This window comes from Meles meles, chromosome 15 (genome assembly GCF_922984935.1).
Source record: "Meles meles chromosome 15, mMelMel3.1 paternal haplotype, whole genome shotgun sequence".
Lineage (NCBI taxonomy): Eukaryota > Metazoa > Chordata > Mammalia > Carnivora > Mustelidae > Meles > Meles meles.
In genome coordinates this window covers 31,509,905-31,536,341 of record NC_060080.1, presented here as the reverse complement: position 1 = coordinate 31,536,341, position 26,437 = coordinate 31,509,905, and the positions used below count along the sequence as shown (strand labels likewise).

General features: G+C 35.1%; 1 protein-coding gene across 4 annotated transcripts in view; it reads left to right on the top strand.

The window, feature by feature from the left end:
* Nucleotides 1-26,437, top strand: part of SOS1 (SOS Ras/Rac guanine nucleotide exchange factor 1) — a 151,924-nt gene that overhangs the window by 102,137 nt on the left and 23,350 nt on the right. For all 4 annotated transcript variants that reach the window (XM_045978794.1, XM_045978792.1, XM_045978791.1 and 1 more), the window contains 9 exons: nt 5,626-5,753; nt 6,543-7,198; nt 16,449-16,530; nt 17,322-17,444; nt 17,753-17,856; nt 19,063-19,285; nt 20,437-20,556; nt 25,303-25,465; nt 25,964-26,081. In XM_045978794.1, coding sequence (XP_045834750.1) covers nt 5,626-5,753; nt 6,543-7,198; nt 16,449-16,530; nt 17,322-17,444; nt 17,753-17,856; nt 19,063-19,285; nt 20,437-20,556; nt 25,303-25,465; nt 25,964-26,081 — 1,717 coding nt within the window. The remainder of the gene's footprint in view (nt 1-5,625; nt 5,754-6,542; nt 7,199-16,448; nt 16,531-17,321; nt 17,445-17,752; nt 17,857-19,062; nt 19,286-20,436; nt 20,557-25,302; nt 25,466-25,963; nt 26,082-26,437) is intronic.

Here is a 26,437-nt window from a genome sequence, read left to right as displayed (position 1 = left end):
TTTTTCTGCCATTTTTTATTTCACTTCCCTTCCTTCTGGAGCTCTGGTTGCATGTGTGTTGAACTACTTTGTGCTGTCCCACAGATCTATAAGACTGTTCATTCTTTTTTAATCTTATCCTTCCTCGTTCTTCAAATTAGTATTTTATTAATCTGTCAATTTAACTATTAGTTATTATCTTGCTTACTATAGAATTTCCATTTGGATTTTGTTTTATAGTTCCCACAGACTCCCTATCTGTCCACTCAGTAAGACCATGTTTTCCTTTAATTCTTTGAATATGATCATAAAAGCCACTTTGAAGCCCTTCTAAATTCAGCATCTGGGCCCACTTGGAGTCATTTTCTAGTAACTGACGTTTTTCCCCCTGAACATGGGTCACATTTCCCTGTTGTTTGCTTGTTAACAATTCTGGATTCTATTGTGTGGAGGATTGTTGGGTTTCTTGTTTTTGGAATATTGGTTTTTTACTTTAGTATGCAGTTAACTTTCCTGGATTCAGCTGCAAATTGATCTCTTCTGTATTATGAAGCAACTAATACCTCTATTCACTTTCTAGGATTTCCATATGTAGCTTTTTTAGCTGATTCTCTTGGGTCTCCCCTACACGTGTATGATTTGGCTGTCAGTCAAGTATTTGGGCAGGGATTAGTTCAGATTTGGGGGCACAGTCTCTGTGGTTTCCTTATGCCCGGAGATTTCCCCCTTAATTTCCAGCTACTCTGTCAGCTTTAGGCTTTATCCCCTGGTACTTGAAACCAGTAAGTCTTCAGCTTTCTGCTACCTGAGCTTTGTACATTTGGGGACTAAACTCAGTTCTTCAAGAGCCTCAGAACCCATCCATTAGAGCTCTTTCATGAGTAGATTCCTCTTTGGTCTCTGTCTGCTCTTTTGCCTCCTGTGGGTCTTCCCGTGCATCAGCCAGGTACTTGGAGAGAGTTTATTTTTAGATTTTGGATTTCAATGCTTCTGCAGTTCATTCATTTCTAATTTCCCCCTTAAATTTCCTCCTAAACTGTGCTCTTTGATCTCTAGCCTGTGGAGGCTCTCTTCCTCTCACTCTTCCCCACTGCGTTGCCCTGAGAGGTTGGGGAAAGCCTTAATCTTGCAAGTGTATACACTTGGGAGTTGTAGCTTTTCAAGAGTAATTGCTGCTGGTGGTTTATGCTTTCTTCAAGATGTTTTCCAGTGCCTACAAATAGTTATTTTTACATTTTGTCCAGATTATATAATTGTTATCTGTGGGAGGGCTCTCAAGACTTCTTAACTTCACTGCCATTACTGGAAATTCTTGGATATTTATAAAACTTTTCTGCAGTATTTTGTTATGACTGTGATTTTACAGCAGTAGGAGGGGAAACAGCGAAGGGCAAGTATTTGCTAATTTCATTCCAAATGGCACTTGATGGGCTTTCCCCTGTTGATATGCCCTTTTGAGTTTTTTTTTTCCACTCGGCTGCTATTAATACTCTAAATATACAAGGGACCATACTTAATTATCTAAATAAAATATGTGACTTTCCTCAAAAACTTTGAAAACTTTGCATTTATTTCCTAACAGTGAACTATAAGTCATGTTACGATTTATATTTTAAGATTTCATTTTTATATTGGCTGTTTTAATATACTGGCTAATTTAATAAAGGTATTATATGATTTACAAAAATGGAAAAGCTGTACTATTTGTACTATAAGTTTATACTGTTTATACTATGAATTTACACTATTTATGCCATTTCCCTTGGGGGAAAATGAGGGTTTAGGCTGATTAAGTAAAAGAAGGTCAAATTTTGTTAATATCATTAACATTACTTACTGGTTGAAATTTTGTGTATTTTAAGAAAATTATCTGTATATATAAAATCACTACTGATAAAACACCTTTTGAGCGGAAAGGAACTGATTATGAAGTGTACTTTTTTAACTTAAGTAGCATGAATAGTTGAAGTCTGCAGACAATCTCTAAATCTCATTTTAGTTATGAATTGCATCTTTTTCCACCCATATTTTCTAGTTGTGTGCTGCTACTGTAACAGAATAGTTGAGGATTATTGCCTTTGTTGTGCTCAGCCTTTAAAGGGGTGTGTAAATTATGAGATAGCAAAGAGTCAGGAGCAGTTGGCTTAATTCATTGGTTTCTGGAATAATTTGGGTAGTATTCCATACATTTGTTTACAGGACTAGTAAATTTACCAGTTGACCATGTATTTTCTACTTTGTAGTTTTTTCTTAGCATCTTATCAAAGAGTAAGTATATAGGTAACCATTCCATGGTCAAAACACTATCCCCATCTTTGCTTGTGTTTTCCCATTCTGTGATAAGCTCTTTATATATATACACACACAATATTTAAGATAAAAACAAATGTTTATTCCATGTCCCAAACATTAGACAATTATATATTTCTTTTTTTTTTTTTTTTTTTTAAAGATTTTATTTATTTATTTGACAGAGAGAGATCACAAGTAGACAGAGAGGCAGGGAGAGAGAGAGAGAGGGAAGCAGGCTCCCCGCCGAGCAGAGAGCCCGATGCGGGACTCGATCCCAGGACCCTGAGATCATGACCTGAGCCGAAGGCAGCGGCTTAACCCACTGAGCCACCCAGGCGCCCCGACAATTATATATTTCTTGATTATATATTTTGTCATCCTGTGCATTGCAATGTATCTATTTGAATGGAATAGGTTTTATTCGTTAAGTATTTTCTTAATAGGCATTTCTAAGTTATATCAGTTTTTTAGGTAGTATATTGAAAAGGTTCTTGAACTGAGGTTCAGAAATCCTGGGTCTTGCCTGTCTCCACCATCAAGTGCAAGGCAGTTTCTTAATTTTATAGAATCTCATGTTGGAAAAATTAATTTCTAGAAATAAAAACACGAATTCAAAGGTTTTGTGTTTTTTTAAACAAAAAGAAGCCATTATATATTGTGAATTAGGCGAACTCTTCACCACTGCTTTGTTTCTGTAGCAACAACGAGCCACCGCGTTCATGGTAGTTAGCTTCAGTTATTCAGCACCAGTGCCTGGTTTGTATCAGCTATGTTAAGCAAAAGTGCTTATGAGAAAGGTCATTAATTACATTGAAATTTATTTCAGATGCTCAGGTAATGCTATGAAGGTAAAAATTGCGTTTAAGAATTACGCCATTAGTAAAGTCTTACAGGTTTGACATAGACTTTGGGTTTGTGAGTTTAAAATGTATTAACAATACTTTCAAGATACTGGTATATTCTATATATGAAATGTTATAGTTAAATAGTAGATAAAGGGCACCTGGGTGGCTCAGTGGGTTAAGCCACTGCCTTCGGCTCAGGTCGTGATCTCAGGGTCCTGGGATCGAGTCCCGCATTGGGCTCCCTGCTTAGCGGGGAGCCTGCTTCCCTCTCTGTCTCTCTGCCTGCCTCTCTACTTGTGATCTCTCTATGTCAAATAAATAAATAAAATCTTTAAAATAAATAAATAAATAGTAGATAAATGACCAAAAGCTTGAAACATTTTTAGAATAGAAAATCAAACGCATGTCTCAGTGGATTGGTTACTTTCATGCTCTTTTTACGTGTGCTAAAACTGTGTTTTTATGTGACTTTAGGTATGTTTGCCTGAATTAATATAAAAAAAGGATAGAATATGAAGGATTCAGTATTCTACCTCTTGGTGCCACTCATTAAGACTAAAAACTTACCTTTGCTCTACTGACTCGAATGTTGGAGGGATTACATTCTGAAAGAACTCAGTGAAATAGTTTTTAGTGGTGCCTTTGGTACACCACATACAATTTGCCCTTTCTTAATAAACATTGCTTTCAGTGTGAGATTGCTGCGTTGGAAGCCTAAACTCAGTAAGGTTAATGGTTATGTTTTGTACCCAAATCTCTGCCATATGAGACGCAAGTAGTTCTAGAATGATAGGAATGGAGAGTGTTTTGAGAGAATGCCCAAAGCCCAGCCTTCAGCCTTCCCGTAATATCCATTAAGTAAAAACCTAATAGCTTTCTTTTTATGAACAGTTAGCCATTGACTTCCTTTAATCTAGCTGGCCATAGTGAAGAGCAAAACTATGAGTAAATGATCTCTCATTTTTTTTAATATATATAAAAGTTTTTTTTATCCTTTGGGGAAAAAATATTTTTCCCCCTTTCTGGGAGATTATCATGAAACACAGTTAACACAATTGAGACTAAAAAGTGCAGATGGTCCCTCTTGTTGAAAGTATGGTGAGGTTTTAGTATCCAAAATTTGGATGATAAAACTGAACATTAAATAGACTTCACAATATGTTATTTACTTCTTCTGGAATACCTGAGCATTTATGATATTTTAAGCAAATTATTTTTATAAAAATGGTTGAGGCTTCGAGTAAGAAGTATGTCTACTTATCACAAGTCATCAGTATGTGTATGTTTGTATAACTGATCTTTATCAGCTGAAATGAAAAGGAATGTGTTGATCTTTAAGGAATATCTCTTAACTATAAATCCTTAAAGTAATAATAATTATGCTCATTGAAAAATAAACCTTTGCAAATTACTTTGAATATTTTATGGTTTTACTTCTCACATCTTTTCCTTTATGAAAGAGAATAAGTGTTCTTAAATGTTGCATGAAAACTACTGATACATGTTATTTATTAACATTTTCTTTTTGGTAGCCAGAAACAGGTTGAGAAGTTGACAGAATTCTTGTCATCTGTTGTAACTCATACCTCAGTTAACTACTTGCTTGAATTATAGTCACCTGTTGTATTGATAATTGGTATTTATTGATGACCCAGTCCTTATTAAGTACAGACTTTCTGTCTAGCATATATAGTATATTTGCCACTAAAAGAAAATGTGCTTGAGTTTCACTAATATGTACACTTCTGGTTTTACTCAAAATCTTAACGTGTGAATGCTGACAAAGTTCATGATACTAACGTTAATTCTGTAGTGGAGCTACGAAGAAAACAACTTAGACTTATATTGTACATTACAAAGTGCTTTGATTTTTAATAAGAACCCCATTAAGTAGGCAGGGCAGGCTTTTTACAAGCCTCATTTGACAGCTGGGAAAAGTGAAACTCAGAAGTCAGATAATCTGCCCCAGAGTCACACAGAAGTAGAGGCAAAATTTGGTCCTAGGTTTTGTGTCTTCAGGTTCCTCTCCACTACACTTTCTCTGTGTGTTTGGCTTCCGAATCATCCTGTTGCTACAATAGTAGTGTTGGAATCAGAAACCTAAGACCAAATTCCATACTTGAGAAAAAAACATCACCTCTATGTGCTTACTGCTGTGCAAATCCTATGCAGGTTAAGAAGATAATTTATGTCCCTCATTTCTTTTCAGTCAAATGTTTCTGAGAAACTGCACACAGTACTTCCTGTCACAAGCTGCGACATCTTTTAACACTGCTTCTGCTCTTTTTTTTTTTTAATGTGGAAAACTCAGTTGTATGTTAATACAGAAAATAACACCTAAAGAAGAAAACACTTTTTTGAAAGAATATATTTTATGATATGTTTAAAAATTTTATTGTTGCAGAAAGAGTTGAATTACTGTTACTTTCATTCTTGAATAAAATGAGCTCCTTGTTCTTTTTGTCCAAAACTGTCCTGCGGGTTCAGATTTGTCATTTTGCCTTTGCAGCAGTTAGAAGAAAAGAGTGAAGATCAAGAAGACAAGGAATGTTTGAAACAAGCAATAACAGCTTTGCTTAATGTTCAGAGTGGTATGGAAAAAATATGTTCTAAAAGTCTTGCAAAACGAAGACTGAGGTGAATATTTTACTTTTTTAATAATCCTCCCTTTCACTCTGAATATTCTGGTGTAAATTCAGGGATCCCAGCTCCCTCCTCAAGTAAACAATGAAGAAAATAGTTTTAGTGACAAGCTTGGTCTTTCAGAGGAAGTGACATCAAAGCCAAGAGAATTTGTTATTGTTTGAAAAACCTTTCATATTTGTGCATTTTCCTTGCATACTCCCAGACAAGACCTCCTGAGAGTCAACTGGTAAGCTAAAGGAGAGACAGAGAAAAATGTCTTGAGTAGATTTATGTCAGCATCATCATTCTGTCAAAGTAAAATTGGTAGTGTCCTTTATTTTAGGGATTATGTAACTTGAGGTGTTAATTCAGATAACATTGCTTCCACTTTCTTAATTATAATATGTGCATGTTTGTTAGCTCTAGGTCTTATCCACTTAAACATTTCTAAATAATTTTTTAAGTCTCTTAAATTATTTTTTTCACCATATTGGACTACTTTTTAGTATATGTCATTCTAAATATTTAGCAGCCAAGGTAGAAATAATCATTACATAGCTAAGTTTATAGAGTAGAATTTTGTCAGTAGTTGTTGTTCTTTTTAGAGCACTAAAAAAGTCTCTACTGTGTTGCTTTAGTTCCTAAAATGGTACAGTTTTGTAACACTAATATATTTGGAGAATTAGTGAAAACCTTCTCAGTGCAACTTTTTAAAATGTACTTTTACATTGTCCTTTATTTACATGAATTCTTAGATTGTCTGTCGTCTGTGTACTAATAATGTTTTTTCCTTTATCCCAGTGAATCTGCATGTCGGTTTTATAGTCAGCAAATGAAGGGGAAACAACTAGCAATCAAGAAAATGAACGAGATTCAAAAGAATATTGATGGTTGGGAGGGAAAAGACATTGGACAGTGTTGCAATGAATTTATAATGGAAGGAACTCTTACACGTGTAGGAGCCAAACATGAGAGACACATATTTCTCTTTGATGGCTTAATGATTTGCTGTAAATCAAATCATGGGCAGCCAAGACTTCCTGGTGCTAGCAATGCAGAATATCGTCTTAAAGAAAAGTTTTTCATGAGAAAGGTACAAATTAATGACAAAGATGACACCAGTGAGTACAAGCATGCTTTTGAAATAATTTTAAAAGATGAAAATAGTGTTATATTTTCTGCCAAGTCAGCTGAAGAGAAAAACAATTGGATGGCAGCGTTGATATCTTTACAATACCGGAGTACGCTGGAGAGGATGCTTGATGTGACGATGCTGCAGGAAGAGAAGGAGGAGCAGATGAGGCTCCCTAGCGCTGATGTTTATAGATTTGCAGAGCCTGACTCTGAAGAGAATATAATATTTGAAGAAAACATGCAGCCCAAGGCTGGAATTCCAATTATCAAAGCAGGAACTGTTATTAAGCTTATAGAGAGGCTCACATACCATATGTATGCAGGTAAGGAATAAAAAGTGGCCTGTCACTTTTATTTTCCTGCTTCCAGCTGATTTTCTTTGCTGCACAAGTCACTGTGCCTAAAATAGAAAGCAAACTAACAACAAAAGATCTTCTGCATTATTTCGAGTTCATTTTTCCTTTGCCTAAAAATACTGCCATTTATACTTTTGCTACCACATTTACATATTATTTTTCACTTCACAACCAGAATTACAAATGAGAATATAAAATCACTTGGCTAAATTTACCCAATTAGTGGCAGAAACGAAACTAAAAGTAGTGATAAATCATCATCATTAGGGTCTAACAACCTTTACCTCTTTTTTTTTTTCTTTCTTCTCTTTCCATTACTGAGATTATAAAGTCAGTAAAAATTTTAGTGTACATTCATCACCAGAATTGTGCTGGTAGTACAAATATGCACAGCATTGTTTTTTCCTAATTTCTGTTCCTAAAACTTAGTTAAATTTAGCAATCCTGAGAGTCATTAAAGGTTTCAGGGTTTTTTGCATTTTACAACCGATGTCATTTAAGAAAACAGTTTTACCTCAGCAGGGCAGTTTTTAGAGACAAACATGTCCAGACTACCTAGGAAGATTAGTAGAGACCAAATCAAATATAATGTTTGAGAGTTAAGAAACAAACATAATGATTCTTTTTTTAAAGTAATTTTATTTCTTCTAGAAAGTCACCCATGATAATCCAATGTTTCTCGACCTTCAACTTTCCTACACAGTAGAAAGGTTGGAAACTGGAAACTGTAGCGTATGGTGTAGTTGAAAGAGCACCAAATCTGGATTTCCACGCTCACTCTATCACAGTTCCTTCAGGTCCCAGAACCTCAGTTTCCATCTCAAAAATGAGCATCACAACAGCAACCTCAGACTTGGAAAGAATAGATGAACTACGACATGTAAAAACTCCTTGTAAACATAAACGTAAACTTACTTTCAAAGAGTGTTTTTAATGATAAAGACATAATAACTCAAACATAACTCTTTAAAACATAAATGCTGCTCTAAGTAGTCGAATGTGAAAGTTAACCTCCATCCCTATATTTCCTGCTTAAATATACTCCTGTTTCTAGAAGATGTGTGTTTCTGAGGGAGGTTTTTTGTTTTTTTTTTAATTAGTGTTTTGTGTTTTCATTTATTTAAAGTCCTCTAAATAGATTCTCAGTTCTCTCTGGAAGGTGTTCTGGCACCAGTTAAATTAAACTTTTAAAGATCCACTGTAAGAAAGATGAATACCTTTTGATAATGTTGATATATTCAACTTATTACATGTCCAGTCAGAACTACTTAAATGGCCTGGAAACTCTCAGGGCCTCCTTCAAAAGAGTGAAATCAAGTTAGAATATTTTTATCGGTGATACCAAAGCACTTTTATGAATATAATATCTCATGATCTCCACATGTCTCTGTAATAAATAAGCCAGGATTTTGTTTTGTTTTTTAATTTTTATTTGGCCTCTAATTGGTGGTTCTTTTGATAGTCTTTTCCATAGTGAACTATTAGTGTTTTTTGTAGGCTATTAAACGCAGTTTGGGTTCTCTAAACAGATTCCATTTGGTAGTAGCAGGCAGGAGCTGACACATGTTGAAGATAGTGAAAGACTAGCCTGGGATTCCAATTTTTCTGTTGATTTTTCACCTAGAAACTTCTGCAATCAGTGTATTCATTTTACTGACTCAAAAATGAAAAAAACAAATGGGAAAGTTAAATAAGCTGCCTAGGATTTTACATGAAAAAGAAAATGATTATTTTGGTATCTTTTTTACATATAAAACTTTTCAAGAAGTACCATTTTTACTAATATGACCAACCTATTTTGTGATCTTCATCAACTTCTGTATACTCTTTAAGATCTAGAATACAACTACAAAAATGTTCATTAAATTACTCGAAAGTTGTGGTTACAAAATATTTATTTCTTTGCTTTCTAAAGGAATTTTTAAGGTTCTGTAAGCTCAGATTGCTCTTCTTGCCACATTCCGATTTTTAAGGCTCTTACAAGATTGATTTCTTTAGTATAAGCACTCTAAACCTTCATCCTTTTATTTTAAATACCTTTGTTTTGAGTTCTTCAATATGAAAACTATGGAATAATTTTCATATTGAAGTATGGAAAAGACTGTTTAAAGTAAAATTAATCCTTGGATTTTTATCTACATAAGACAAAAGTTGTACTGTTTTGTTTTGTTTCTTTCCTGTAGAGCAGTGTAAGTAGAAAAGTGCTAAAGACTCAACTAGTGTTTACTGTCACACCTCAGTGGTACTGGAGTTGGAAAACATTTTCAGATTCCAAATTTTTTAATATAATTGTTTCTGTAAAACTTGATTGTTGATGATAAATTTTTTTTAGACTACTGCATTTCATAGAACTAACATTATTAGTAAGCAGTTGCAGAATACAATTAAATATTTTTTGGGAACTATGCTTTTTGTTTATTTTTTGAATGAGGACACTTTAAAACAAAACTTGAACAAGCATAGCTGAGAGGTTTTCTAGGGTATCTGCAGTTTCTCTCCTTGACGTACATGATACTAGCCTAGTGTGTAGACATGGTACTCTTGCTGTGCTGTCTTATTAATTACTTTTGATATTTGCTCTTATTTGTATTTAACTTTTAGCTTTTGAATAGAATCGTATTTTAAATGGTTTTACTTCTAGTTAGTATAAAACACCGAAATTTCTAGATTTGTAAGACTTTGCAAAGTAAGTGTTTTCACATTTAAATTGACAAGATTGTTTTACTTTTTTAAGAAATAAAAGTTTTTTTTACTTTTTTAAGAAATAAAAGTTTTTCAAAAATTCCTTTCATTAATTTGAGGAATAAAATGCCAGTGTTGACTTTAGAAATGTGGCCAAGTTTTTTTTTTTTTTTACATTTTTCTTTTCTTTCTTCTTTTGAGGCTTAATTGAATATTTTAACATAGATCATTAACATTAACATTTAACATATGTTACTGGTGTAACTGGCATACACAAGCAACTTTCCTGAGTTGTGGTTCACAACACCTGCACATTAGTATTAATTACTAGTTTATTTGAGCTCTTCCGTAAGGTCTGTCATGAACACGTTACTGGCAATATGGGATGTGTTTTCCGTAGATGTCTATGAACTCGTAAACATGAAAGCAATTATTTTTTAAGGTCTCTTCCAGTTCGAAAGTACTCTTGAGTCCTCACTACAATAATAACAGATCAAGTTACCATTTGTTTTTAGAATTATTGGTCTGCTATTTTGCGGTGGTGGGCGAGAGGTTTAGTTGGTAGATATTTTTACTGGAGAACATTCAGTGCAAAATGGGCTGAAATAAAGGCTAAAATTTAACTTGTACATTTTTATTATACAGAATTTTAATAAAAGACTTTGGCTGTAATATATGAGAAAATTTAATATCCACTAAGCACCACTTACAGACCATTTTCTAGGTTATGGTTTGTTCAGAAATTGTACAAAAAAAAAAAAAACAAGAAAAACTGGTTTAACCTTACTTAATTCAGACTTCACTATGGCGTTAGCCAACTTGATCCCTCAAGTGTTTTTAACAATAATTTTGAAGCACAGCTATAGATTTGCACTGTTAGACAAGAGGACCAATCTCTCACTAATACACAAAAACCCAAAGCCCCTGAAAGTTACATGATTTTCCAGAAATCATATTATTTATCTGCAATCAATTAATTGCAGAATGAAGACTAAAACTTAGGTTTCTTGATTCTTAACATACTGTACTTTTCACCATGTTACAGTGACTCATGTAACGCAAATTTTTTCAGTATTAAAATATATTTTTATTATATATATCAAATAATAAAAATAAAGAGAATTTCTTGGTTGGTTTGAATTGCCAGTAATATAAGTGGCTTGTTCCTTATTGGACAAACACAGGTTTACTATGAAGATTTAAGCAGACTAATTTTTTTTCTCTTATTGAAATAGATAATAATCTCTGGCTATAGATAAACTTCCATTTTAATGCATAGATTTTAGTATACAGTTAGATATTGGGCATCATAATTTTACTTTTTAACAAAACCCAGTCTACTGGTGGTGTTTGCTCTATAAAGGAAAGCTTTCTGGGAGAAAAAGTTAAATTTAGGTAAATTAGAAAATGCTTAATTGTCGCTTAAAAGAGTGCAGCAGGGTCTTACGTGGAATCTGATTTATAGCTTATCTCTGAGATCCAGTATTTCTGGACATAGACTAATTTGCCAACTGCATCAGAACTTTGGAATCCATTTCAAATGCTGGAGAAGGGACACTGTCTAGTTAGATCATTCTGAATCTGGCAAGAATACAAAGAGACTTTCTTACCTACCTTAAGAGGAGCACAAAACAATGTTCATAAAGAAGAGATGAGAGTAGGAATTTTACTTCTGTTTCAGAGTTACAGGAAGGAAATAAAGTACAGACTAATTATTGAGACTTAAAATGACACGAGTGAAGAAATGTTTGGTAATGGTGTACCTGGTTTGTTAATCTTACTTTAGAGAAATGAGGTGACCATGAGGTAGGGAAAATTCAAAACTGATATTATGTACAAATACAAGCTTTTCATATTGAAGTGTGGAAAAAGGTGTTTCCTGTGTGTGGTACTCTTTTCTAGAAAATGATATTGAAAAAACTTAAGCCCGTTGATAGTTTTCTTTAAAGTATTTATTGCTATTTTACACCCTCAGAAAATCCTCAAAAACCTGCATTAGCTTTCTTTTGAGTTTGCGGCCTATGTAAGTTCGGTTTGGGTGTCTTAACTTTAAAAAAAAATCTTTTGAACAATTTTTGATCTATAGGGCAGTGCTGTTCTATTTTTAAACTCTCTGATAATTTTTTTTAAGTGTTTGTGCGTCAGCATAGCGTCTGTTTCCTTTTTTAAGGAATTCAAGAGTGATTGTTTATAAATCCTTGTTGAGAAGCTTATTGTTCCTTGTGGCTTTTTAAATGGCTGTATTAAAGGGAGAATTATCACATGAACAGACATCCTGATTAACAGCGGTTCACTATAGTGGGGGGGAGGGGCATTCTTGACATAAATAACTCCATGTAACAAATATTTCATAAATTTTCATTGACCTTGCCAAATAAAATGTCAAGTGTCAATCAAAATAGGTACCTAAGAAAAAAGGATTGAATTATCACCTCGGATTTAGCGTTCTGTCTTCTGCATATTAACATAGGTATATTTTGAATTCCTAAGATTTTGAAGAACTGTGCAGTGAAGTATTATCAAAGAATAGTTCTCAAGTGAAGGAGACGAGGCAGCAGAAAAAAGTCACTGCAGCTCCCATTCGAAGTAACCTGGACCAGGGATTTGATGGGAGAGTTGGCAGCTACTGGTACAGAGAAACTGTATGGAGGGAAGGAAGCAGAGCAGCTAGTGAGCTTGGTGAAACCTTAGTGCAGGGATTTGAGAATCTGGTAGAAATAATAATGAAGAAAAACCACAACAGAGCTTTTACCATTGCTCATACTGAAATTCACATGGGGTTATGGTTGAGAAAGAGGTTTGTGGAATTTACATCCATAAGCAAGTGATAAACAGAAAGAGACTCAAAATAGCCAGTTTTCATGTTCTCCACAAATATTTGCACTCATGTTCTAAAACTAAAGCAACCGGCTTTTGTATTTTTATGTGTTTGCCTTCCATCTGTCTCTGCAACATCATTTTTCTTAAAGATTTTATTCATTTATTTGACAGCTCATAAGTAGGCAGAGAGGCAGGCGGCGAGGGTGGGGGGGGGGGGGACGCGGGGAGCAGGTTCCCTACTGAGCAGAGAGCCTGATGCAGGGCTCCATCCCAGGACCCTGAGGCAGAGGCTTATCCCACTGAACCACTCAGGTGCCCCTGCAATATCATTTTATAATACAGGTAGATAGCTGCTGCCTCAGAACCAACAGAGAGGGTAACACTCAGACTTTATCATTGCCTGAGAGATGTAAGTAGGTAGTGCTTTGTTTTCTTACAAAATTATATAATCTGTACTTATTGGTGCATATTTTTTAAATACTGAATTATCTTAGTCCTTCACCTCATCCAAGGGTTTCCAAGGGTTAGCGTGACATAGTACATGTGAGAATCACCAAAGGGGGGAAATTAATAGAAATAAAAGTAGCTTCTGGAATATGTACCCTTTTTTTTAATATAAAATTTCAAATACAGAGATGTCCTCAAATACAGATGTTAAGTTTTTCATTCATTAGCAGTTTTGTACCACTTGAGACTAAAAATGGAGTCTAAATCAATACAAGACGGGGAATGTATGCAGCCTGTCAGATATTTTTTGAAAGTCCTTAAACTTTTGCCAAGTTTTCTTGGTTTATTTTTAGCTTTTGCTGTTTTTTTTTTTTTTTCTTTTTGGCAAGACTGCTCTTATTTCTCATCAAGCTAAAAACAACTTAAAAGTTGAGTCACTTTAGAATGTAGTACAACAGGGATAATTGTGGGAGTGTTTTACTTCACTGCCCGCTTCACAAACTCCTCTTCTACATAGAGTGCACAGGAAGGTCCAGCTGCTACTTCCTACAATGTGGAAGAAGGCTTAGTTACAGAATCACAACTAGACTGCTAATTTTTTAATGACTCTCTAGCGCCCTGAACCAGATTAGCAGTTTGCAGCTACATTCTGAATTAATCATTTAAGTTTCTGTAATGATTACATAACTCATGGAATTGTTCTGGGTATTTATATGTCACAGCTGTGGAAACCTGAAGGGATCCTTTAATCCAGAGAGGTTATGTGATACAGTAGAAAAAAGCATAAAATTAGGAGTCACACAATCTAGATTTTGGTTCCATCTCTGCCACTCTACTGTGTGTCCTTGGATAAGTCTTACTCCTTCTCTCATATGCAGAGAGGAAAAACATCAGCGCCACTCACTTCACAGAAGTCATGTGGAATAAATTCTGTGAGTGCCCTTTGAAAAAGTTCCGTAACAGAGATCAGTTGATATGATCCCCGTGTGACCTAAGTGGCACCGAGGCATATCATGACTTTCCCAGCATTGTCATTGTTACTAAGGTACTGAAACCAGATGTTTTGGTTGAAGATGGAAAGAGCATTTTAAAGTCGTTTGCCTTTAAAAATAGGCAGTTTCCTTAAAAAAAATAATTCATTTAGAACTTGCTTTTATTCTGTTTTTCAGTTTTAAATTACCTTCGATAGCCCAAACTCTTCAGCCTAACTTAGGTGGCATCTGAGGAGCAATGGATCTGAATATTGGTTTTAGACTATTGAAATAAGCTTTTCCTTTAAAAAAAAAAAAAAAGGTTGGGGGAGGGGCCAGCCTAAACTGAGAATACAGCTCAGGGATCCTTGAAACACTGTCTGTCTGCCGAGGGCCTGGGCTCGCTCTCCCTCAGTGTTGGCTCAGCGTCTCTACCGTGGCCACTGCTTTTGCTTCCTAAACACATGATGTTTTGAGTAGCCTCACCTGCCAAATAGATTTGCAGAACAGCAAGTAGATTCTTGAAAGGGAGGATTGTGATGAAATCGATATAAATCTCTGTTTTTAAAATCTCGTACAGCCTTCTGTTCTAAAATCTTTTCTTCTGGATGAGACATTAGTCTTTAACGTTTGAGGAACTCTGTAACTGAAGACAAACAATAAGATACCAACAGAGAGGAAATTACTAAAGGATTATATATATTTAAATTACTGCTATCAGTAACCCGCTAGACTTGGAAGGTAAAGGAGGAGAGGGGCATTTAAAACCAGTATGTTTTTATTCTGTGAATTTTCTTTAATTCAAAAAAGCAGTATAAATCCAAGGTTGTCTGATATTTAAATCAATTCATTATCTTGATTGCCACGTAAACCAGTACATTAGGAATAGATTTCTATGACAAATCCATGCATTTGGTTTGGGGGAGGGAGTTTAATATATTATCATTATTTTATGCTAAATTTAGCATGGCTCTTAGAATCAGCCTAAGTAGAAATTTTCCAAACAAATTAACTCTGATCGTGGGAAATCCTACGCTAATAAAGGACGCTGTACTCAAAGGATCCAGTGTGAAGCCTAACAAAAATAAAGGTACTTGTTACTCTCAATGAATTCATCATTAAATTAGAGCTTATCTTTGTGCAATTACTTTATAGCTTGTTGTTATCAAGTTCTCAAATGAATTTGAGATTAAAGAATATTTAGAGTTTTACAAACAAACAAAAATAATAAATTAGAGCTTACCAGTCCATAATGTAAAAAATGGGAAAAGGATGCTCCCAATAAAAAAGTTCATGAATTCTTCCCTCCTTCTTTTCAATAACTTGCAACTAAATGTTGACCTTGGTGAAACTGTAGTTATAGAAGGGAGTGATTTTGTTTGTTTGTTTATTTATTTCCCTCATTATGGGAAGATGTCTCTCCCCGTTTATGCAGAAGATGACAGTCCCGGTCTCTAGTGCTGACGACAACAGCAGTCTTTCTCCACAACTTGGGAGAAAACTGTCAAGGAAAGACTGGAGAAGGCCAGGCCTGGGGCAGTGATCACACTTAGGCAGCCTCCTGATTGACTTCATGGAGATGTGAATGAAAAGTAGGCCCTCTCCCGGAAAGGGTTGGAGACTCCTGCTCTTATGATTGAACTCTCAGCACGGCTACTTGAAATAAAAGGAATTAAGTTGTGAATAGAACCAAATCCACATTCTCACACATTTAGTAGTTTTAATAACTTCCAGGTATTCGTAAGCTTCTTCTAGCAGTTTTAAGATCTCTAGCGAATAAAATCATTGAGAAACTGTATTTAATGTAATCTACGCATTATAAGATCCAATTTCAGGTTGTATGCTCTGTTAACATGATTTAAAGGAATCTAGATAACTGATCCTAGATAAACTAGTCTGGATGTCAGAAAAACTAATGGATTATTGCTGTGGCCTTTCTCTTCTTGAGGGAGATAGGAACCAACTGAAATGTTCTGAGATCCAGGTAGCAGGTGAGAGCATGTTTCCATGCTCTTTGCCTTTCTTCCCTTTGCATTCCTGCAGCCAATGAGGACTTAAGTTCAGCTAGTCAGAGCGTACAGACGTCAAGAAGTAAGTTGATACAGAATCTTAATAACCAGTTTACCACTAATTTAGGAAGCACTCAAGCTAGTTTGTTGTAAAGTCCAAAGCATTCTATGTGGTCAGTAGATTTTGGGAATTTTAAGATTATTTTATCTCTTTTGAAAATGTTAATAATAGCTTTAATCATTCTGAATCAAAGATTTTAACAAAATAATTTTCCTTTTTCTTCTTAGATCCCAATTTTGTTCGGACATTTCTTACAACATACAGATCCTTTTGTAAACCTCAAGAACTACTGAGTCTTATAATAGAAAGGTCTGTTAATGTAAAACGTTTAATCTTTTTTTTTTTTAAGAGATTGAGCTAAGATTCTATGTTTCTCAGAAATAAATTGTAGGAGCTTTGAATTATAGTTCATGAGTGCTTTTTAAAGAAATAACATCTCTTAAATGACCTTATTTTATAATCTTTTTGCTTTGATTATTAAAGTATAAAAATTCGTATTTTTTTTTTCACATGGAAACCCAGTACTTGAAATTTCAAATTTATGGAATTAGTCAAGTTAAAGAACTATATAAAAATATGTAATTTAGTTTCTGAAAATTTAAATTTTGATGATTTAGGTGTTCTAAACAGAACTTTTCAAATATATCACATGTTGAAGAAAGTGGAGCTTAACATTAAGTGAACAAATACCATAATCAAGAAAAGTGTTTCAGCCGCCCAAGGAACAGTCAACTCTTTAAGGATTACCCTTAAAAAGTATTATGTTAGCTGATTCAGAGTGATTACACAAGACAAAAATGAACAGCAGTCCCATAACTTGATAATCACATTTATTTTTAGACTTTGCGTGTATTCTTTATCCTTTATTATGTTTCTCATTTTTTTAATATTGGCAAGTATTAATTTCTTTTTTAAAAATTAAAATAAGATCATTAACCTTTATATTATAGAGGCATTACTTGTTTTCACTGATACGTATATCTGTAGTAATTTTCACAGTTCTCGCTGTATTGTGCTGACTAGTGAAAAGGTGTGTAGTTTTCTGTTTGTATACTTTGGTATTATTAGTATTTTCATTAGTTTGTTCTGTTTTATGTTAGGTTTGAAATTCCAGAGCCTGAGCCCACAGAAGCTGATCGCATAGCTATAGAGAACGGAGATCAGCCCTTGAGTGCAGAACTGAAAAGGTTTAGAAAAGAATACATACAGCCTGTACAGCTGCGGTAAGCAGTAAGGAAATAACTGAAGTGATGAAGTCTGTAGTGAACTTTTGTTTCAGAGTTGAAGTAAATAAGGACCTTTCCCAACCAAGGAGGAGGTAACAAGTAAAATGAGTGAAGTGAAGAGCAATTAACAGAAATTATTGTATAAGTCTTAATTAATATAGAATCTTGAAAGTGGTAAGCCACTACTTACAAAATCATTTAATTTGGAAAGAATTACTCTGTTTTAATTTATACCATTCATCGTGGTAAACGCCTCTGTCTGAGTTCCCATGTAATTCAGTTATTCTTTTGTGTTAATGCCATAGAGTATTAAATGTATGTCGGCATTGGGTAGAGCACCACTTCTATGATTTTGAAAGGGATGCAGATCTTTTGCAGCGAATGGAAGAATTTATTGGAACAGTGAGAGGTATGGTTTTTTTAAGTGCTTAGTTTTATATGTAATAAAAGTGCCAATGTGGTGACTATCAACTGACGTCCTTATTGTTCGTGTTAAGAGTTGTTTAGAACAGTGGCAGCACAACCGTTTGAAAGAGTTGAAAATTTTGTCTACGGCCATACCACCCTGAACGCGCCCGATCTCGTCTGAAAAAGTTGAAAATTTTCATGAAACAACATGTTGACCTACAAATTCCTCAGTAATCATCCTGTTGACCCACTGTATTTTCATTTAGTAAATCAACTGAGTGATTACTTTGGAATTGGATAGAAAAAGTCTCGATTTATGCTGTTTTTCCACTTATCTGAAGCTATGTGTTTCAGAGGACAGTTAGGAACTGGTCAGAACACCACTGCTGGCGACTGGCTGGTTCCCACTTAGGGGAATAGAGCATGTATTAGAGAGGCCACAGAGCAGATTGAATTGAGAGCCAAGAAACAAGAGTTCTGTTCTGAACACTGCCACTCACCAGATACATGACTTTGGGCAAAACCACTTTGATTCTGTAGACTCTGGTTTCCCCATCAGTAACATGAGGAGAGCAAGACTCAGTGATGTCAAAACTTCCCCTCGAGTTTTAAAGATTCTATGATTGTATAGGTCTAAGAATGTCCTAGACAAACTTGATTCTAATTTCCATAGTGTACTATAAATGAGAATCAGAAAATAAAGGGTTGAATAAGAGTACTTTCATGCATAGTACAAAACAGCCACATCAAAAATGCACACTAACAGAAAGAAATATCCTCTGGTGCCGTTTGGTTTATAAAATGCAATGTTAATTTGATTAATAATGAATGTGTATCGTCTGTCCTTATGAATCCCATGTATGCAATATTTTTTTTAATGGAAGATTATAAAATATTTTGAACTGAAGTTCGGAACAAGAGAGGTGAAAAATCTATGAATAAATTACTTTCTAATTTTATTTTGAAAGGATATAGAAGAATATGTACCAGACTATTAACAGTGGTGACCTATGTGAAGAAGACTGAGATTGGGACAGGGAACGGGGAAATGATAAAGGGAAACTTCCATTTTTTATTTTGATCATTTGAACTTTGTAATTGCAAAGATATATTGCAAGTATCACTTGTCTGATTTTAAAATATTTTAAAAGGATAAAATATCAAGTGAAAAGTATTTAAATGTTATTTAAAATGTAATGTATTTCAGGTAAAGCAATGAAAAAATGGGTTGAATCCATCACTAAAATAATCCAAAGGAAAAAAATTGCAAGAGACAATGGACCAGGTCATAATATTACATTTCAGAGTTCACCTCCCACAGTTGAGTGGCATATAAGCAGGCCTGGGCACATAGAGACTTTTGACCTGCTCACCTTACACCCAATAGAAATTGCTCGACAACTCACTTTACTTGAATCAGATCTATATAGGTATGTAATTTAACATTCAAGCTGAAAAATCATTTCAAAGGAATTAATTTTTTAAATAAAATACTGGTTTCTGCCTTATAGGGATGTTATAAGACATAAATGAGCTAATACATGAAGTGTGTAGTAATACAGCCTTGATCCATTGAATATGGTCTCCCCTTCTTTCATTCCCTGATCTGCCCACTCTGCCTGGATTTGCAGCTTCTCTCTGTCTGCAGTCAGTCACTCCTAGCTGGTAAAGCTAAGTGCAGATCCCGGCTTTACCAATCACTGGCTTGGTATCCTTGGGCAACTTTAGCCTTTTTGTTTAGTTAACTTTATCATTCTCTATCCCATAGCTTCCTTGGGATTAAAATGGGGCTAATAATAGTACCTATAACTGGGGCTGTTGTGAGAGTGAAAATAGTCAGTATATATATACAGTGCTTAGCACGTTGCCCAAAGCAAGGTCGGGCTCAGTAAGTTAGCTGTTGCCCTTGTATTTGTGAACTGAAGTCATGGCCAGTCATAGCTTTTTTAGTTTTTCTACGTTGACATAACTACCATCTCAGTCCATTTCTCATTTTAAATGGGGACTGTTTAGAAGTTAGAATTGCAAACAAGTTTGTGTAATAACTAAATGAAAAGAAATGTATAGATCTCCATCCACTCCAAAGATCCTCACTATTCCCAAAGACTAATGTAAGAATCTATTTTATTTATTTACCAAGACCTTTCTGTGATAGGGTTTTCCCCGCTCCTTTAGAGGGGGAAAAAAAAAAGATTTATGAATTGCAGTGATTACTATATCTTCAACGAACTGATTATTATAACAGATACCATTATTTAAAAGAACCATCCCGAATTACATTGCCACCCTAATTCATTAAATAATAAGTGCTGGGAAAGATATTATGAAAAAAATCCCAATGTGGCCAAAAGCAAAATGTTATTATAAAGTGATTAGGTACACAGGTATATGCATAAAAATATTTTTTAATCTATAGAAAAATACCCATATTGTAAACTTTCGTTATACCTTGTTTTCATAAACCTTTCTGTTGGAGTTAAAAGAAGGCTTAGATGGGAGTTTAGTTTTATTTACCTCATTTACTTAATAAAACAGCATCCCAGAGGGAAGAGTTTCATGTAGAATTATGTCTTGGTTTTAGAGCTGTACAACCATCAGAATTAGTTGGAAGTGTGTGGACTAAAGAAGACAAAGAAATTAATTCTCCTAATCTCCTAAAAATGATTCGGCATACCACAAATCTCACTCTGTGGTTTGAGAAGTAAGTATTACCAACATTCTTACATTTCATAGCAGTCAGCTATTATGATTTTAAATGCAGTTCTATTTGAATACATCTCAAGTTCTTTTTTGTTCCTCTGTTCCTCCTTTCTTTTGCACTGAGTGGCTAGTTTTCTAATGTAGCATTTTTATTTCATTAATGATTTTTTTGAGGGTTTGTTTAGTGAACACTTTAAAGTTTACCTTCTACATCTTATCAGAATTGCTTGAGATTTATACTAGCTTAATTCCAGGGATAGATAGAAATGTTCCTCCTATATAGCTGTATTTCCTGTCTCCCCTTTTTTTTGGTATTATCGTAATATGTATTCCACATAATAATGATAGAGATCTAATAATATATTGTAACAGTTGTTGCTTTGCCATTTGTTATTACTTTCTTAACCCATTATACTTTGCTCTCACCCACAGCCTCTGTGTATATACATTCTTTTATACAGTTGGTTTTTAAATCAGTTAAGAGTAGCAATAAGAACAAAATATGCACTTACAGTGTCTTACAAAATCACAGATTTACTGCTACCGGGGCTCTTTGTTTCTGTGGATTTGTGCTACCATCTGGGGTTCCTTGCTGTCAGCCCAGAGAACCTCCTTTAGTATTTCTCGTATGGTGGGTTTGCTAGCAGCAGATTCTCTGTTTTTGTTTATCTGGGAAAGTCTTTATTTTGCCTTCATCTTTGAACAATAGCTTTATCTTCAAGTTAACTGATTATTTCTTCTGCCAATTCAAATGTACTATTAAGCCCCTTAAGTTAGTTTTTTATTTTAACTGTTGTATTTTTGAATTTCAGAGTTTCCATTGGGTTCCTTTTATCATTGCTGTGTCTTTATGATACTCTGTGCTGCACATTGTCATCCTATCTTCTTGACCTTTTAAATCACGCTTTCTTTAATTCTGTGAACATATTTATAACTGCCACTTTGAAATCTTTTTCTGTTAAATCTGTGTCCTCATAGGCTGTTACTGTTCCCTGCCTTGTTGTTTGTTTTTTTTTTTCCAAGAATGTGTCATACAGTAGTTCCCCTTTATCCGTGGATGATTTGTTCCAAGGTCCCCGGTGGATGCCTGAAACCACGGATAGTAGGATAGTACCGAACCCTACATACACTATGTCTTTTTCCTCTACATACATACCTATGATAAAATTTAATTTATAAATTAAGCACGATAAGAGATTAACAACAATAATTAATAACATAGAACATTTATAACAATATAACAAAAGTATGTGAATGTGGTTTCTCTCTCTCAAAATATCTTCCTGTACTGTACTCACCCTTCCTGTGATGCTGTGAGATGGTAAAATGCCTGCCCGACGAGATGAAGTGATGTGACTGCCCAGGCAGTGTGGCCTGGCCTCAGGCTACTCCTGACCTTCTCACGATACCTCAAAAGGATGATCATCTGTGGGCCTATCGGCTTCCTTCATGGTTCTCCAGAGCACCCTTAGGTTTGAACTTCCCCATAGTTGGTTGCAAGAGACAAGAGAGTAGAAGCTGTTTGAGCCTGCCCTCTCGAGCTCGGGATGATGGCAAGCTTCTCTGAAACGTTCCTGCTCTAACAGCCAAATTTGGGGTTTGGTGTGTGAGGTCTTTTTTGCTCACCGCTCCTGGCATGGAGCCGTGGCCTCAGGAACCAGGGAAAAACTGTCTTCCCAGCATTCTCAGTATGCCACATTCCCGTGAAAGCCTAGGTTCCAGGTCAGAGATAGGCAGAAGAAGGAGTCCCCACTCCTCAGCGGCGGGGCACAGGGATTTAGCCTCAGCTGCTGGGCAGCTGGGGACTGGATGAGAAACACGGAAGTTCTGTTCTTCCAGAGAAGAAACCGCTCCAGCTGGGAGCTAGGTGGGAAGGGAGGTCTGAGTTCTCGGCTGCGCTGTCTGGAGCAGACTCTGGCTCTCTGCTGCCAGAGGTTCTCTGGGAGGAAGGAGGGAGTGGGCTTGGTTCAAATGCCATAAACTCTTGCCTCTCTTACTGAATTTTTGTAGATTTTCCTAAATAGATGTTTCTTCATTTTCCATCTGCTCTTAGGACCATTTCCAGAGACTTTAAGTGTTGGGGGGGGTATTTATATTATGTTTGTATTTTTTATACATGTATAGTTTGCACCGGTATCTCTGAGGAGTGGGTGAGCAGCGCTGCTTACACTGTGATACCAGCCATCCAGAATCTCAGAGCAGTTTTACAGTTGGTTGGGGCCACCGAGTGGCATTTTATACACTGGCCATATTTTTCTTCTGAGTAAATACAGTGTAATTAGTTGACTCATATTTTATAAGGGTGAGGTGAGGTTCCCACAGATCATACTGGAATTATTAGAACAAGAGGCCAGTGACATAGGGAATGACTAGAACCTAAGCTGGAATGTGGACAAAGACTTGAAAGCACTTCCTAAAGAGAAGTAAGCATTCCAAGTCACTTGTGTTATTTTATGTTATTATCTCTTAGCCTCTAAAAAGTAAAACTTGGGGGGCACCTGGGTGGCTCAGTCATTTAAGCATCTGACTCTTGATTCTGGCAGTCATAATCTCAGGGTCGTGAGATGGAGCCCCACGTCAGGCTCCGCGCTCAGCTGGAAGTCCACTTGAGATTCTCTGTCTCCTTTTCCCAAGGGGCCCCCCAGCCCCTGCTCTCTTGCTCCCTCTAAAATAATAAAAAAAAAAATCTTAAAAGAAGTAAAACTTTAGAATTTTCCCTCTAAATGTTGCTTCCTGATTTCTTCATTATCAGATTAAATAATTATACTTAAGTATGAAGACCTTTTCTATCATAAATAATTAAAGTTTATGTCCGTAAGGAGGAAACAACTGATGAGAGACTGTTTTCATCTCTGTTCTATTTTTTTAACAGATGACTGAAAAGAAGGCCTCTTCCTGCACTTTTTCCTTTTTCTTTTTTTTATAATTGTTGTAAGAGCACTTAACATGAGAGGTGCCCTCTTAACAGATTTTCTCAATGTGTAATACAGTAATGTTCATTTATAGGCATAATGTACAGTGGATCTCTAGAAGTTATTCATCTTGCATAACTGAAATTTTATACATGCTAGTCAGCAAGTCCCTCTTTTCCCCTTCCCATAGCTCCTGGCAATCAGCATTCTATGCTTCCATAATTTTGACTATTTTAGATACCTCATGTGTAGATTCATCCAGTGTTGGTCTTTCTCTGACTGGCTTATTTCACTCAGAATAATGTCTTCAGTGTTCATCGGTGTGGTCACACATTGCAGGATTTTCTTTTTAAGGCTGAATAATATTCTATCCTGTGTTTATACCACATTTTCTTTATCCATTCATCCATAGATGGGCATTAGAATTGTTTCCACATCGTGGCTATCGTGAACAAACACTGTAACGAACATGGAACACTAATATCTCTTTGAGACCCTGACTTCAGTACTTTTGAATAAATAACCAGAAGTGGAATTGTTGGATTGATCATATGATAGCTCTGTTTTTAATTTTCACGAACATCCATAGTGTTTTACATATTAGCTACACCAGTTTGCATTCCCCTCACCAGCATATACAAGGGTTCCAATTCTGGCCTTTTGAGTTGAGAAGTTCTTGTTCGTTTGCTACAATGGTTCTTAGCCATGGATGTACATTAGAATTGGAATCACCTATGGATGAATCACCCCAGACTTACCTGGTTTTTACAAAAACTCCACAGTTCATCTCAGTCTGTATACCTACATAATATCAACTGAAATAGTTAAATAAAAGATGTAAATATATTTGTACCTTTTTAAATGTCCAGCTAACTAGTTAGCCAGTGTATGACATATTTCTAGAGATCCAGCTGCTTTAAACATGTAAACATGTTATGTTTAATTTGATAGCAAGGCAAATTCATTTTGATAGTTTTACAATAGTTTTTTTCTTGGTGGCAGGTTACCTTCATTGGAGAATAATGTAATTTTCACCTTTATGTTTTAAAAAATGTTTAATGTTGATTTATATTTATTTTTCTATTTATGTATTCTGGTCTTTTCTTAGATTATAAGTTGTTTAATATTACATTATCAAAAACCAAGTTTAAAATGCCTTTTTCTTTCCTGGTGATTAGTAAATTTAAAAATTCTCTCAAATATTAGTAAATGCTCACTGAGGAATTTTCTCTTCTTGAGCATAGTGTGCTTCCTTTTAGCTATTTACTGGAATTTACATACCTTCCAAGGATTCTTGGTATTTAAATGTAAAATGTTTTTGACTTTTCTTCCTTAGTAATGTTTAAAAAATTTCATTCTTAATTATGGTAAAATACTTTAATTGACTTTCTAACATTTCAGTGTTTTTTTGAAGAGCTGCTTCTAGAAATGTAGCTAATTATTTCTGTATATCAAAGAAAGAATCAATCACTAAAATCTTGGAGTTAGATGAACAGGAGGCACAGAATTCTTGAGCTCCAGAATCAAATCCCCTAGACCAAGCATATACATTCAACAAGACATTAGGCTCCTCAGTTAATTCTAATAGAGCAGGAAAGTTAGGGACTGTTTTTGCTGGGTCAGTGTGAAAACAGTGAAGAGCAGCATGCCTGGCTGAAGGCACCGCCTCATCATCCAGTCTCCTGCTAGTTACCCAGCCTTCTGAACATCCACCCTGTGTAGTTCCTATGTAACCATGCCCCCACTCGACATTGTTCCATTTACTAAATTTCTTCAATCATAGTGTTGTTGGGAAAAGTACAAATTTAATGCATTTTTTTGTCTTTGATTCCCAGATGTATTGTAGAAACTGAAAACTTAGAAGAAAGAGTAGCTGTGGTGAGTCGAATCATTGAGATTCTGCAAGTCTTTCAAGAGCTGAATAACTTCAATGGTGTCCTTGAGGTTGTCAGTGCTATGAACTCCTCACCTGTTTACAGACTAGATCACACATTTGAGGTAGGTTTGTATAGGCGTTTTTTAAATGAAGGGTCAGAATTCTAATAATTGTGGTCTTCAATTTTTAAGTGCCTCATCTGTCTTTTGAGTAACACTTTAAAAAGATAAAATTGTCTAAATTTTGTATTGAATTGGTTGCATTTTATAAATTAGGCATTCTCGTTAAAATGTATTCACAGGTCCTAGGCTAGGTTAGAAGATGAAAAACATTTCAACACTTTATGTAACATATAATTCAGTGCTCTTGTAATTGTAAGGAATTGCAAGATAAACTAGATTTCTCTGTGTGTGTGTCTCTCTCTCACACACAAAGACACACACACACATAAGTTTGTTCTAGGATCGATGGGGACAGTGTCTTTGAAACAGTTATTACCATTTCTTAGAATCAAGCTGGTATTGTTGTGTTTGAGCTACTCTTAGCCTAGCATTTTGGGGGAAAACCTGTGATTCCTTTTGTAAACTTATGCTTCCTAAATATTGTTTTTTTCACTGTAGCAAATACCAAGTCGCCAAAAGAAAATTTTAGAAGAAGCTCATGAGTTAAGTGAAGATCACTATAAGAAATATTTGGCAAAACTCAGGTCTATTAATCCACCATGTGTGCCTTTCTTTGGTGAGCATTTCTTGAATTTTTATTGTCTTTCTGGATAAAACAAGACATGTATTTCATTAAATGACTGAATATACATATGTGTAATATACCAGCAGAAAATACTTAGTAAATAATTAGCACCTGAATCACCATAGAATTTTACTCTATTAAGAGGACTTTTGACGATCATGCCCAATATACACATTCCATTTTTTATCATATGATATATGATTATGATATCATATAATGCTCATTTGTGCTTTTATATTCATAGAAATATTTTCTGTTGAATCTTAATAAACCAAACACTCTACAGAAGAGATATGGCCATACTCGTTTATATTTATAATCCTCTTTCTTGTAAATAGTTTCACATA